The 14,308-nt window shown below is 40.2% G+C and overlaps 1 protein-coding gene across 3 annotated transcripts in view; it reads left to right on the top strand.

The window, feature by feature from the left end:
- The window catches only part of ntng2b (netrin g2b), a 74,960-nt gene extending 61,599 nt beyond the window's left edge, over positions 1 to 13,361 (top strand). For 2 of the 3 annotated variants that reach the window (XM_084935596.1, XM_084935597.1), the window contains exons 6-8: positions 6,707 to 6,874; positions 10,670 to 10,804; positions 11,923 to 13,361. In XM_084935596.1, coding sequence (XP_084791722.1) covers positions 6,707 to 6,874; positions 10,670 to 10,804; positions 11,923 to 12,146 — 527 coding nt within the window. In that variant the 3' untranslated portion in view covers positions 12,147 to 13,361. Of the gene's footprint in view, positions 1 to 401; positions 495 to 1,650; positions 1,726 to 6,706; positions 6,875 to 10,669; positions 10,805 to 11,922 lie in introns of all 3 variants that reach the window. The other variant, XM_084935598.1, reaches the window with a different exon arrangement.
- Positions 13,362 to 14,308: the final 947 nt, after the last annotated feature.

Below are 14,308 nucleotides of genomic sequence, written 5' to 3' on the forward strand. Positions count from 1 at the left end.
GCCATTTTTTTTTAATCATTTTTTTTATCTAAGACAATGAATGATGCAGAAGGGCTGGACAGAAAAAGCAAATAGCATAAAGGATGGCACAGAAATAAATGGGCAGAGTAGAAAAGGAAGATGAATTTCACACTGAAGATGCTCCTGAAAAAAAGAAAGTGCTGTTTCTGTGTTTTTCCCACATTTTAAACACCGTCATGTTCTGTCTGATCAACACATTATAATGCAGAAAGGACACATATCGTATTACATTAGAATGCATGAATGGAATCTGCATTAGCAAAGGCTTTTTCCACAAATCTTTTTTTGATTTTTGTAGTCTCTCTGTTTCTTTACAAAAACCTGAGATAATCTGTGCAGCATCAATATAGATTGATTTCTGAGTTGTTGCTCATTTGTAGCGCACCATGGCATTGAAAAAGCAGAATGGGAAGTAGTCGGTCGTGAGGAGGATGAAGACAGAGAAGAGGAGAAGCAAAAAGGGAAAAGGAGAGGTGGGATTTTAAATGTGAAATAATCACTCAGTGATTCATCTCTGGTCAGACAAATTTATCGTGATGAGATTAACAGGGGACAACGTCCTGAATTTATAAAAATGTTATAAAAAGCCAGCACGGAAGATACCCTGTGAAATGTAATGACTTTATTCATTTGAGCTCCCTAACAGATTTCATTATCTACATATGAAAATAAAATTATGTGCAATGTTTCATTCGGTCCCTGTCTGGACACAAGATTTGCTAAATATGTCGCAATGTTGTGGATTTTATTCTCTGCCTCTAGTAACTGAAACAGGGTTGTCACCAATTTTCTGCATAGCTTTAAATTTGTTAATACAATATTTACCATAAGTTTACCCAGTTATCTGTTAAAATTTCTATATTAATGTATATGAAATCGCCCTTGTCCTTTCTTTACTTTGGACCACCAAATTCTCACCACAGTCTCACTACAGCACTGTGGTGGGATTAGTGGCTTGATAATTTATTGTGTAACTGTTGTGCACATTTGTTTATAATTAATTGGCAGTGTTTCAGGACCAGATATTAATCTTAAAAGCTGAAAATATGCTTTTAAAAAAGAACTAAAAAATGATTACCTAAAGTGAGAGTGTTTTTAATTTCAAGTTATTAAACAATAAGGAAATATGCTTGATATATACTGAATATATCCAGTCAATGTATACAGTCAATGTATCCAGTCAATTGCATTTATGTTGGACCAATTCCACAAGATTTTACATTTTGCATTGTACTTATGCAACAAAATTACATGTAAAAGTCAGCTATACCATATTGCCAGTCCAACTTAGATACTACAACTGTCAAATCAAATTTTGAAGCCAAGTGTGGCATACATGTACTTTCTTTACTGCATATAAATGCTTGTAAAATCTGCTGTCTGACCCGTGAAGAAACACTGCACTAGTTAAAGATTTTGTCAGCTTTCTAGAACGAAGCAATCCCCTTTTTTAAGGTAGGATCTAGTGGGAATCCCTGCCACCTCCTCCAATAAGCACCTCTATAGTACTGACACTGACCTTTAGGGTATACTAGCTCCTGCTGTGTGAAGCTATGGTGCTGTAGATGGCTATAGCACAGTGAATGATCTGGAGCTGACTTTTGAAGAGAGATTGCTTCATCCCTCAAGGGCTGCTGAAACTTTTGATCTCAGGAGAGCCCCAGGCCAAACAGTTGTTTGGGATCATATACGATGATTTCAAAGGTAAGAGACCAACGCAAACACAAGGTCTGAAGAACAAGACAGAAAATCTGAGCTAAATTAAATCCTGTGGATTTTGGGTCAGTGAATTGTAAAGTGTTTCTTTGTCATTTCACTAAACTGTTGATGATGCTTTTCAAGTAGAAAACCTGTGGAAGAATTCCCTCCTTTGTATTTTGTCTGGGGTTTTTTTTTTCATTTCACTCATTCTTTCTCTATGCATCTCCTTCGTGGTTGTGTTTATGTGCATGATCAAGGTAAGAATTTGGATTTAAATGCACCATTATTCCACCAATCTTGAAGCTTCTCTGATGCAGGTTGTTTCCTCTCTGTCTTGCAATATAACTGTCGTTTAATGTTAACGGTTCACAATTGATAAATACCTATAAAGCAGCATCTTGACTCATAACGTTCATTTGTGGAACAATGTCCCATTGCCTCTCTAGTCTGTGGAGTAATTGGCCATTTATATTTAATTAGGCAGTTCTTCCTCCCACTGCTAGCATGGTTCCCTCAGTGCTGAGAGAGGCACTTTACTGTGCTCCTCTCGCTGGCTTCCTTTAAACCAGCTCATTAATATTTCAGCTGGCATCATCAACCAAACAATAATAAAATAATAATGTGACGGCTGATTAAACAGCTAAACTCCAACTTTTTAATGTGCATTTAAATGTGTATTTGCATAAACATGCCTGGTAAACGCCTCTTTAGAGGACAGTGATGCCTTGCAGCACACCACTGCAGCCAACTTCTAAAGCTTAATAAAACCTTAATTAGGTACGAGTCTCAGCCAAGATAATCGTAAAGAGACTGTCGAGCAACCTCTCCTCTCTTACACCCTTCTGCACAACACAGATCCTACACTAGGTTATACCCGGCTTTTTTTTTATTTTTCTCTCTGTGGAAAAATTATGATCTTAAACCATTCTCCACATTATCACTTTTTTTCTTCGTTTTGGTTTTAGGGTGCAAAACTTGTAACAAGTCTCAACTTATCAAGCGTACAAGCAAAGGGAGTAAAAACCTGAAATCAAATCCGCTCGAATAATTCATGAATTACAAAGAGAAATTTTAATTAAGAGCTCTGATTACGCAGCACTTTATAAAAGGGAATTTAAAACAGTGTGAATGGAAAAACCAACAGTGAAAAGAGGAGGAAGCAGGGCTGGAGTGTAGGACCAAAAATACTCACAACATTTTTTGTTATATTGATTTATATTTACAATATAGAATAATGAAGGAGGAAACGGCATCTGCACATTTATGCACAGCTTGTCCTGGTGTCCACATTGATGTAAACATGTGATTTTTTAAGAAGAACAATTAGAAAAATTACACAAATTCAAAACAAAAAAACTTAACTCGAAGTTTAATTAAGAGATCTGAAATCTGTAGACAGCACCTGTCTGCTGGTAGTGCAGGTAGGTAACTTGCACACCTGTGAGGACACAGTTATTGCTGAACAACATAAAAGCTTTGTTGCCAGCCAGACATTTTGCAAGGTCCTGATTATTTAAATAAAGAAAGAAGTTGTCAACTACCTGATTACTACAGTGTTGGGTAATGCAGTAATGTAACAAGTTACTGTACATAATTCAGTGATTGTTGTACATTATGTTGTTACTCAGGTTGTAAAGGTTCTTAAGTTATCTGCACGCCGGGAACATGGAAAGACAAAAAAAAAAGCACAAACAAACTTGTGTTTTGTTCCCAATTTCTCTTCACATGCAGGAAGAGGAAATTTGGCATTGAGGTGTGTAACTTTTGAGCATTGGAGAGATCAGCATTACTTTTAGAAACAGATGGAATATGCTGAGAAGTATCAGACAGGGTCCTAATGCAAAGCTGGCAAAAAACTCAAATTGATGTTAAAGTTGAGTGCATTTTGACCCGAGCCCAGCAGCCAGACCCTGAACCTTAACAAGTAACAAAGACAGTGATGAGCAGTCAGGCTTTTAGTGTTATTGCCTCCATTTCTACAGTAGAATCACCATGGCAATCATTTTAAGGTCTCTTTGTGCCAGTTTTCATCTTTGCTTTGTCTTGTGCTACATAAACACTAAAAGAAAGGTCTTAGATGTGTCCTCAGTAGTTACCTGGTAATTACAGTGACAGTATGTTTCAAGTCCTTTACAGGGTAACGCGAAAATACTGTAACGAGTAGTTCCCCAAGTAGTCAGCAAGTGGCTGTGGGACTGTTGTTGCAAAGTAAAACTGGTTACAAAGAGCTACATGGTGCTGCACCGAAAACCTTCCAACTCCTCTGCAAACACTCAACAATTACTCACTTGCACATTATTAAGTTTTGCTCCTGCCCGAGTGTGCTTGGGACCAGTGGCGGTCCTAGCCTGTTTGGCGCCCCAGGCTAACACTCCCTCTGCCCCCCCCCCCCCCCCCCCCCCCCCCCACACACACACACATAAAACATATTAAGGATTGTGCATTAACATAAAACTGTTGCTGAAATTCACCAGAGAAACACACACACACACACATATATATATATAAAGAGAGAGAGAGAGAGTATGCATAGTATGCAAACAGCCATCATAATTCATCATACAATGAGAACAGGACAAATCAACAATTGACAATGACTAATTAATATTAAAATCTGTAACATAATATATTGTTTGGAATTTAGTCTGTTACTGTTGCTATTTTTACCATTTCTTTTTGCAACTGTAACCCACATTATTTCCTTAGGGATTAATAAAGTATTCTGATTCTGATTGTTTCAGGATGGCCTGCCATTATCCAATAAAACATCTGCTTACCTGCATCTTTTACTCGTTTCTCCTCCTCTTCTTTTCTATTTTTTCTAAACTGAGCACCTGATGGCTTTGAACTTTTCTTGTCCATCTTCCATTGGTTTTCATTTTGCACTCCAGTATGAACACAAATCCCCCAACTCGAGGATCACCACAACATGATCTAACACACCTACACCTTAGTTCACAGATTCGCTTTGTCAAGGGTTTATTTCTGGGATTTCACACAACCCAGGATTCAATGAATACATAATTTACAACATTATGAATGAAATGTGCTCTATTTGGAAGCAGCTGCCCCCCTCCCCTTTCCATGGGTTGTGTGTGAGACTTTAAATCATCAAACTGTAAATTATAAATTTTAAATTGTTATTGATCCCTTTACCCCTAGTCCTAAAGTGTATATTTATTTTCTTACTGTTCTTATATTTATTGTTTGTTCACTTGCACTGCTGTAACTGCAGCCTTGTCGTCTCGTCTCTCTATATCCAATCCAATCCAATTTTATTTATAAAGCACTTTAAAATACCCAGCACAGGAACAAAGTGCTGTACAGAAAATAAGTTAAAACAATAGAATAACAGAAAACAGCAAAATAAATAAATAAAACACATAAAACATAAAATTAAAACAGCCCTATATTAAAACAAAAACAAGATAAAACAATATATACTGGACTGTATGTAGCGGAGATGACAATAAAGTTTACTTTGACTTCAGCAGCGAGCAGGCGCACCGAGGGCTCTCGCGCTCACTTTTCGCGTATAGAATTTCGAAAAAACATCGGTGCAAATTATGAGTCTGTATCATATTATTGTTGGTTATTGGATGCTGCTCCAGCCAGCCAGAGAATCCCCCGCCGCCCCGCCCTGTCCTCCCTGTGGAGCAAGCAGCAGGCGCACCTCGCAAACGGAGGGCGCCCTTACTCCCAGCAAATGGGCGATAGAAAACCGATCGGTGCTTATGCCATTCCCAATATGCGCTGGCTGACGTCGGGGCAGCATGAGTACGAGCAATTTAATTTTTTTTGCCGATGCCCGTGATGCCGCCCCCCACCACGATGCCGCCCCGGGCAACCGCCCGTGTCACCCGTATCAAAAACCGCTACTGCTTGGGACCAGTCGGCATCTTACATTCAAACAGTGGGTGACTGTAGCAAGATGCTAGCAACCAAAGTAATCAAAATGAGGTTGAACTTGTCCAGAAAGAAAGTGTGTGACTGAGGCATAAGACAGCGGCAAACTAAAGCTTTTATATACTCCAACAATATGGCTTTGAAAAGTTCAGGTGCTAAACTGGCCTGTCTTCAGTCCAAACCCTTCACTCATTAAAACAAAAAATAATAATATGCATGTTATAAAGGAAGCCCTGAACTGCTGAGCAGCTGAATTCGGTATCAATTTGCATCGTCAACATTTTGATCCACCAAGTTCCTAAACTGAGTTTTGTTGATAGAAGACCTGATGCCACACAGGGCAAACCTAACCTTGGTCGGAATTTACACATTGTTAAAAAAATCATCACATTTTAAAAATAAAGAAACAAAGTTTATTGTTCCTACAACGACTTTTTGGTATTTTACACATGCTCCAATAGTTATTCAGATTGACTCATTGCCGAGGCGTGAACAAAGGCCAGTTTTCCATCAGCCTAACCAGGGTCAGACCATTTTCATATTGTCAAGCGCAGTCTCCAAACACTCACTGTACCACTCACCTCAAACTAATTCCCTCAGTTACTATTCTACAGCTTATAATCTGCTCATTCTGTAACACAATTAAATTCCCAGAGACAATTACCATGCTTGTATTCACACAGCTGCACACATAGCCACAAACACGTGCACACTCACACACACACCCATAGCCAGGATAGTGCAATTCCCATCAGTAATCAGTGCAGCGCAGTGAAGCAGACTCAGCAAACCTGTGAGTGTAGTAATGGAGAGGGAGTGGTCTGTCTTTATTGAACCAATATAGAGTGAGAAAGGGAAGCCATAAAACACACACGGCATCATTTGTTTCTCCACTGACATCTAAAAGTAAAACTTTCAGACATTTTATATAAGCTCAGCTCATTTATCATTTCCTTGTGTCACCCAAAAACACCTCCAAGACTGCAACACACCCACCCTCCTATCCCATTTCATTCATGAATCTTTTTTTTTTCCTACACCTGAGAAGAAATTTGAAATCCGCCACTTTTTCTTTCAGACTGCGAGTGCTACGGCCACTCCAATCGCTGCAGCTACATCGACTACCTGAACATCGTCACATGCGTCAGCTGCAAGCACAACACCAGGGGCCAGAACTGCCAACACTGCAGACTGGGATTCTACCGCAACGCCTCTGCCGAACTGGATGATGAGAGCGTCTGCATCGGTGACTCTGCTGGGAAACGGGGAGAATATGTGGAGGGGGGGTGGGGATCTTGAGGGCATCGGTACGACAGCAGTGGATGTATGTGTGTGTGTGTGTGTGTGTGTGTGTGACTGACAGTGAAACAGGTAAGAAGATCCATTAGGCGCTTTTAAATTTTCAAACAACAAGATGATGCATCTTAAGTTAAAAACAAAGTTACCAACACTTGGTGGTGTAGCAGTGAAATTTTAATGCGTAGTGTTTAATGCAAATGTTTTTTCAGTGGCACTTTTATAAAACATATTTGCCTATGTTTGCTTTGAATTTAGATAATTACGGGATTATAGTGCTGTCAGATTCAAGCCGTGTGCGTTTACATCTATATTAGAGAAAAAGTGAAGAAATAGCCTTGTTTTAGACACTTATTCTCAAACTGCAGGGAACATACAGTTCTAACAAAATCTTAAAGCCACTCTAATTGATAGAAACAAACAAAGCAAAGGATGATACGACTACTTGTGATGAAATCTCTGCTTGTTTCGGGGCTTTCTTGCCTTTCAGCGCGGTCTTAAGTAAGTGGAACAGTATACACAGGTGACTGATGTGGCCAGTCAAGAAGTTTTTATTGCTTGGAAATCAAAGCTTTGTGAGTTTCTAAAGGCTTTTTCCCTGCTATCTTAAAGCTTGGCAGACTACAGTTTGAATAAAAGAAGTCAGACACTGTTCAGCCAGTACTAATGCGAACACAGGCATCCTTTAAGCTAGAAGCCAACTCTTTAAACTCATATCATGTCTTCTGTTCTACCATGCAAAGCCAAAACAACGAAGAACAGAAACTGTAGGATTATTTTATAACTGTACTGTAAAAAAAGAATAGTTTTGTATTGTTATTTGCAGTGATATGCAGGATAATGTGTGTTTGTTTTAAAGTCAGTCACATTAAGGGCATGTCCTGATAAGAGGTCACTCTGTTTGCATAGCTGTGGAGCGGAAAATCTGGTGTTGATTTGGATCCATCTCTAGGTGGACTGCAGGGGGTTGGAGGGTAAACTCACTGCGGTCAGGGCACACACAGGGCCAGGCCTTGGAGTCAGCACAAATAAGGTCCCATTAGCTTATCTGCCAGCACACTGGCACACCAAGTGTGGCAACAGAAATCAGTTCAAACTAGCATCTCTAGAGCAAGAAGCCAAACACTGTAAAACACAAATGTGTTTGCACTCAGTCTCCCCACACACATTCACAGATAAAAGCTCCCATACGTCAACCAATACTGATGCACATGACCCACAAACACAGGAATGCCAACCACAGCGCTGTGGTTGTCTTAATCTCAGACTTTTTCCCACTTCTATTAATTTTTAATGCTAAATTTTATAATAAATTACTAAAGGCGATCTCGGGTTTTCTCAAAAGACAAGCTATTGGCTTAGATCAAATTATGATAGAATCATCAGTTCATCATCAACTCACTGACAAATGTATCCTAAATACGCAGCTCTGCAGTTTTTGAACCTTTTATCTGCTGCCAGCTGTCACTGATCTCAATATTATTCAAGGATATATGGATTTGGAATCCTAATAACTAGTGGAAATAAAGCAATTTATTAAGAAAAAATAGTATTATGTTTAGTCTATACATATTAATATAGGGCGCATGTGCACTGACTGACAGCTCTCACATCAGCTCAAGTGAAATGCACTAAATAGACAAATGAACTGAGAGTGTTTTAACCAAACCTGTAGTTTGGGCAGGGGAGACTTCACAGCACACTGTATATATGGAGTATTTTTGTGACTTTGCAGCTGTTTCTCCAGCACAGGCAGTTTGTAACCCAATTTAAAAACTACCTGATAATGGCACTGGGATCCATCCATCTTCTTCGGTTCATCTAATTCAGGGTCATAACTGGACTGGAGCCCAGCTGTCATAGGGCAAGAGGTGGGCTACACCCTTGACAGATTGCCAGTCTATCCCACAGAGGGACACAACAGCTATAGGCAATTTACAATTAGCAGTTAACCTAATGTGCATGTCTTTGAACTATGGGAGGAAGCTGGATCACAGCTGTGGCCTGTAGATTTGAACCCAGGACCTTTTAGCTATGAGGCAGTGGTGCTAACCACCACACTACCATGCTCCCCGCGTTAAAAACTCACACTTTAAGAAGGCTTCTAAAGTTGTTGAAAAATGCTTACCTGCAAGGGTCTTGTGCCATCCTTCAGTTCTTGATATTTTGCTTTCAAGGAGCCAGACATTCTTGTATTTCTTAAAGTTGTCTTCAGCACTAGTTCTCCAGGTTTTCTCACCCATCCGAGCATTTAAAAAGTCACCTAATTCAAGGGAAGAACCAGTGTAGTGTCTACACACAAAAAAATTAGCAAATAACCAAAAGAAACCATTTTAAATTGTATGTTTAGGCACTTTGTTACTAGCAGCCTGTCACAAAACCCCATCATTTGCTCCCATTACTTTAGTTAAATCTACAAATAATGCCAAAAAGAATTTTTTAAAAATTATGCAAATAGATGAACACTTGGCATTTTTCAGCATGGTATGCAGTGTGTCTTTAAAAAAAATTGAGGAAACTGGACAAGTGGAGGCTAGAAGTAGAAGTGCCAGGCCTAAAAAAACGATCTATAACAGATGAACAATATCTGAAAATCTTGTCTCTAAGAAGTGGGGGGGTGGGGATCCAGTAAAGACCTGACGCAGGACCTGAGAGCTACATCTGGCCCCTCAGTTCATCCATCTACTGTTCAATGAAGCCTCATCAGAAATGGTCTCAGTGGAAGCTGTTAAAAAGCCATTCTTAAGGAAGAGAAACAGGGAGAAAAAGCTGAGGCATGTGTAATTACACAAGAACCATTGAGAGGAGAGAAGAGAGGTGTAACAGTGAGTGTCTACAGCAACCTGCGAAACACAGTGGAGGACCTGTCCTGGTTTGAGGCTGCTTTTCAGCCAGTGATGTTGGGGGTCTTGTCAAAATTGCTGGAATTATGAACACAAAAAAAGTACAGCGAACATCCAAAGAAGAGCTTTGAATGTCCTTCAAGAAGCCTGGAGAACTATTCCTGAAGACTACTACTAAGAAAGTACAGGAAAGCTGCCTGAGAGAGCTCAGGCTATTTAGAGAATGAAGGCGGTTGTACCAAATGTTGACATTTAGTCTCATTAGAATCGTACAAACTCTGTTTTTTCCTTCTATACTCATAATTATATACTGTGCATGTTAGCATATGCATTGAATTTGGAGACAAATCAGAAAAGTCTTTGCAAAGACAGGTATTGTTCATTCTGCCACATGTCAGTGAATTTGCTGAAAAACTCTATAACCTCTAGACCTTGAAAATTTGTGCTCTGCTGTTTTAGAATAAATGTTACCTGTGAGATGCCTTTGAAATCATAACAGTTTGGTAGCCCAGACAGGACTACATTGATCACATAATCATGGAGTTTTGCATGAAAAAAGAAAGTAAAGAAAAAACTACACTGAATGTTCAACAAGGTGATACACTGCAGGCTAAACACTAATATATTTCTGGCTGAAAAATTGCCTCAAATTCAGCCCTGAATGTCTTCAACGCTTGGACGCCTTTAGAGAAACTCCACCTCACATGCACAGAACCAGAGCTCTGAAGATGTTGAACATCAAACACAACTCAGTGGTCTGAATACAAATGTGTAGATTTTGAGCCAAACTCATTTCAAGTCTAGATTAACCCCGCCCCCACCCAAAAAACAGAAAAAAAAAAGAGGCAAGCATTTATAACTGACTCGTTCTGTTCTTCTTCTCCACCCTTCTCTTCTTCCAGAGTGTAACTGCAACCAGATGGGCTCTGTTCATGACCGGTGTAACGGCACAGGTTTCTGTCAGTGTAAAGACGGGGCCACGGGGGCCAAATGTGATGACTGTCTGCCAGGATACTACTGGAAGCAAGGCTGTTACCGTGAGTATGGGGATACTGACTTTTGGTGGTTTAAAAAAATTTCGAGTTGAGGAAACGTTGCAGTCTTTCCAGGGCCTTTGCAAGTGCACCATCCATGCAGCTCTGGATGTTGTCCGTTCTCACAGAGGAATAGATCACGTAGCTCATTAGTGACATCAGCCTCTTATTTAATTGATGACCCTGTCGCACCTTAACGCTATTATGGGGAAACGCCTTCCTTATGCCATCTACCACCGAGCCATTGGCCTCAGTCTCAAGTAGACCCAACTACCCCCACACACACACACACACACACACACACACACACAAAAACAAATGCATCTGTCTGTGAGTTTTTTATTACAATATGGAACATGCTGCACTAAAAGGCCGTGCAGTTTGTTTTAGCCGTGACATCTTACTCCAGATACTCCCAGGCAACAGAACCAATTATCTTTGGTGTAGTAAAAAAATGTTAGCACATGTAATTACTTCTTGTCACGGAAGCTGGATCCCGTTTCCCCTCAGAACATTTTTAGGTCAAGTATGTTATGTGGTACAGTTACCCAAGTACCTATGGTTCCCGACGATGCTCATTCTTCCAAAAGACTCCCTGAACAAATAAAACACATGTTGTGTATTTTCTGCTGGATTTGATACAGTGATTCTGACCTCACCCTGAAAAAGTGCATGCTCAAGAAAAACAGTCAAAGAAAAGGGCTGCAATAACGAAAAAAAAAAGAAGGCAGGTGTTACCTGTTGTAGTCCCCGAGGCAAAGACTGGAGAATTTATCTTGGCTCTTTCCTTCCTGCTCTTTCTTTTCTACTTTGTTCTTTCTGCCCTGGATTCCTCTCCTCCTCCCCGTTTCTGTTTCCTATCATGTTTTGTCTAACATTGCCCCTTCTATCATCCCCCACCTGTCTCCCTCTTTGCCATACATCTTTCGTTCGTCTTTGTGCTCTTTACTCCCCCACTATCCTTTTACCGCCTGTCATTCTGTCACTTCCCCGCATGCTCTTTATTCACGACTCGTCTCTCCCGTTCACCTTACCTCTGCAAATCCTTCACCCTCCATCCTCTACGCCACTTCCTCCCTATGCTGCACTTTCTATTCTCGCCTTTCTTTTCTTTTCTGCAGCTAACGTTTGTGACGAGGAGATGCTCCTGTGCCAGAATGGAGGAACGTGCTACCAGAACCTGAAGTGCATCTGTCCTCCAGAGTTCAAGGGGGTACTGTGCCAACATTCGCGCTGTGAGGCGGGCAAGGACTGCAACGGCGCTTCTTTGCCGCACCCTTCCACGGCCACCCTGCTGCTCGGCACTCTGCTAACCTACCTGCTGGCCACATTAACGCCCCATTGAGCCACGAAAATCCTCCCCACCCCCCAACTCCACCCACCCCCCTGCCTCACACCTAAAACATGTGTATATGAGTGTATTTGTGAGGCGACGGGTGACCCAAAATGGGAAGGGGTCGTCCCTGTAATGGACCCAACACTGCAGCACTCTTAAAAGCGCACACGCTCACCGATCACTACTCGACTCCCGTTCCCGTTTCAAACACACATGCGCACTTCACAGGACTGTAATGGCACTGGGTGTACACTCAGGTGTGCGAAGGACAAACAGAGAATAAATATGAGCAACCTCACAGAAAAAAGATGCAGGGGGGGGAAGAAAAATCATACCAACCACTGTTCCCTTTATTCCTAAGCTGGAGCAATGTGCATCAAACCAAAAAGCATAGACAAAAACTTAATCACCACTGTTTCACATCAAAGGGAATGGCTGTTGTAATCACAAGACTTTTCTTTTCTTTTTTTAAATTTCTTCTCTTTCTCGGTTGACTTGCGGATCTCACTTGCAACTGACGTCGAGGGCGTGCGGTCGGGCTCAGAGTGAGGACAAGGCATGTTGACAAGGGTCGAGCGGAGAGGCGCTTGTTTGATCCTATTGCTGAGGCCTACGTAGTATATTAACCAGGTTTCATTTTTTTTCTCTTAATCTGAGACTTGATTTTACATTTATTCTATTCCTGCTGCATTTTTTTTCTAAAAAAAAATATATATCTTCAGTCATTGTATCTAATGTGCCCACTAGCAGTTGCTGAGATTATACATATTATATAATATCCAGGGGGTTATGAATTATAATACATTAGTCACTATTATGGTTGTTATAGGAATGAGTGATTGTTGCCACACTTAGCGAGATTTAATCTTCACACAGTATTCAGGAAGAAGAATTTAACTAATCAGAAGTCTAAAAGAGAGAGAAAAGATATGAACCACGTATCGATATTATATGACATTATTTGAATATTTTTTGTAGAAATTATTTTTGTTTGGAGTTACAATAAATTATAAAAAAAAAAGAAATACATTTACATCTATTCCAAAAAGAGCATTTTATTACACTGAGTCTAAACCTTGCAGTAAATATGACTGTTAATTTGCCTTCTTGATTGTACTTTTTTTCATTCAGTCGGTGTCCACAGTTGCTTGCTATTAATCATCTTCTTTTTCAGGGGGGGGTAGCAGGCGGAGAGGGGGTGTTACCAAAAAAAAAAAAAAGAAAGAAAGAAAAAAGGCATCATTGCAAGTCATTCATTTTATCTATTTTATTCTCTTTGGACATAGTGTTGAATGCTTATTACTGCAAACGGATTATTCCGATTTATCCGCCGACAGTCTGTCTGACAATCACAAAGAACTGTTTCCTGTCAAGAGAATATAAATTATTTTATTCTGATAAAAGTTGCAAAAGAGTTTTTATATCTGGAAATGCCACTTGCAGATGCAGTGAAAATAAGGGGCTAATTAAAAATCTTTTCCACAGTATAAACACGGTGATTCACGTCAGCCCTGAGTGACCAAGGGACTGACCCTGACGCCAGATCTTTCACTCTGCTCTACTTTCAAGGCTACGAGACGTTCATGCGAAAATGTCTTTAAAGCTTCTATTTTATGCAAAACTACAGTTTAATTACACTTATCCCATTGCTGAGTCAGTCGAAGTACAAAGTGGATCAAGATACATGAATGCTGCATTACATTAGGATACAGTGTACATCAAAGATGAAAGCGGGACTAAGCCTGTGAGAAATGACAAGACGGGGATTCTGGTATTACTCCCCTCTGTCTGAGCTGCTGGTAGCTGTATTAGCTATTCTGTGTGTAGGGCTCATCCCCTCAGAGCCTGAACGGTGTCAAGAACTGCGACTTGGGAAGGAATAGTTTATGAATGTAGAACACTGAGAAATGATGTAAGCCCACGTTTCATTGTGGATCAAAGACCAGGTAATAGTCATGCTGAGAAAAAAATGCATTATTGACTGAGTGTACTAGACGCAGTACAAATATCCACCTTGTGAACAAGGAAAACGTGATTAAGTCTCGTTGATAATAAGGTCGGTGATTTGAAACGACAAAGAAGTGCATGACCTTACTAAGTTACTTCGTGAAGTTCAGGACTGTAAAGACAGCGCACGGTATTTCAAATTAAAGAAATACTTTTACATTTTG

Source organism: Perissodus microlepis, chromosome 7, assembly GCF_051167445.1.
Source record: "Perissodus microlepis isolate ML-2025 ecotype Zambia chromosome 7, ASM5116744v1, whole genome shotgun sequence".
In the NCBI taxonomy this organism is placed as follows: domain Eukaryota; kingdom Metazoa; phylum Chordata; class Actinopteri; order Cichliformes; family Cichlidae; genus Perissodus; species Perissodus microlepis.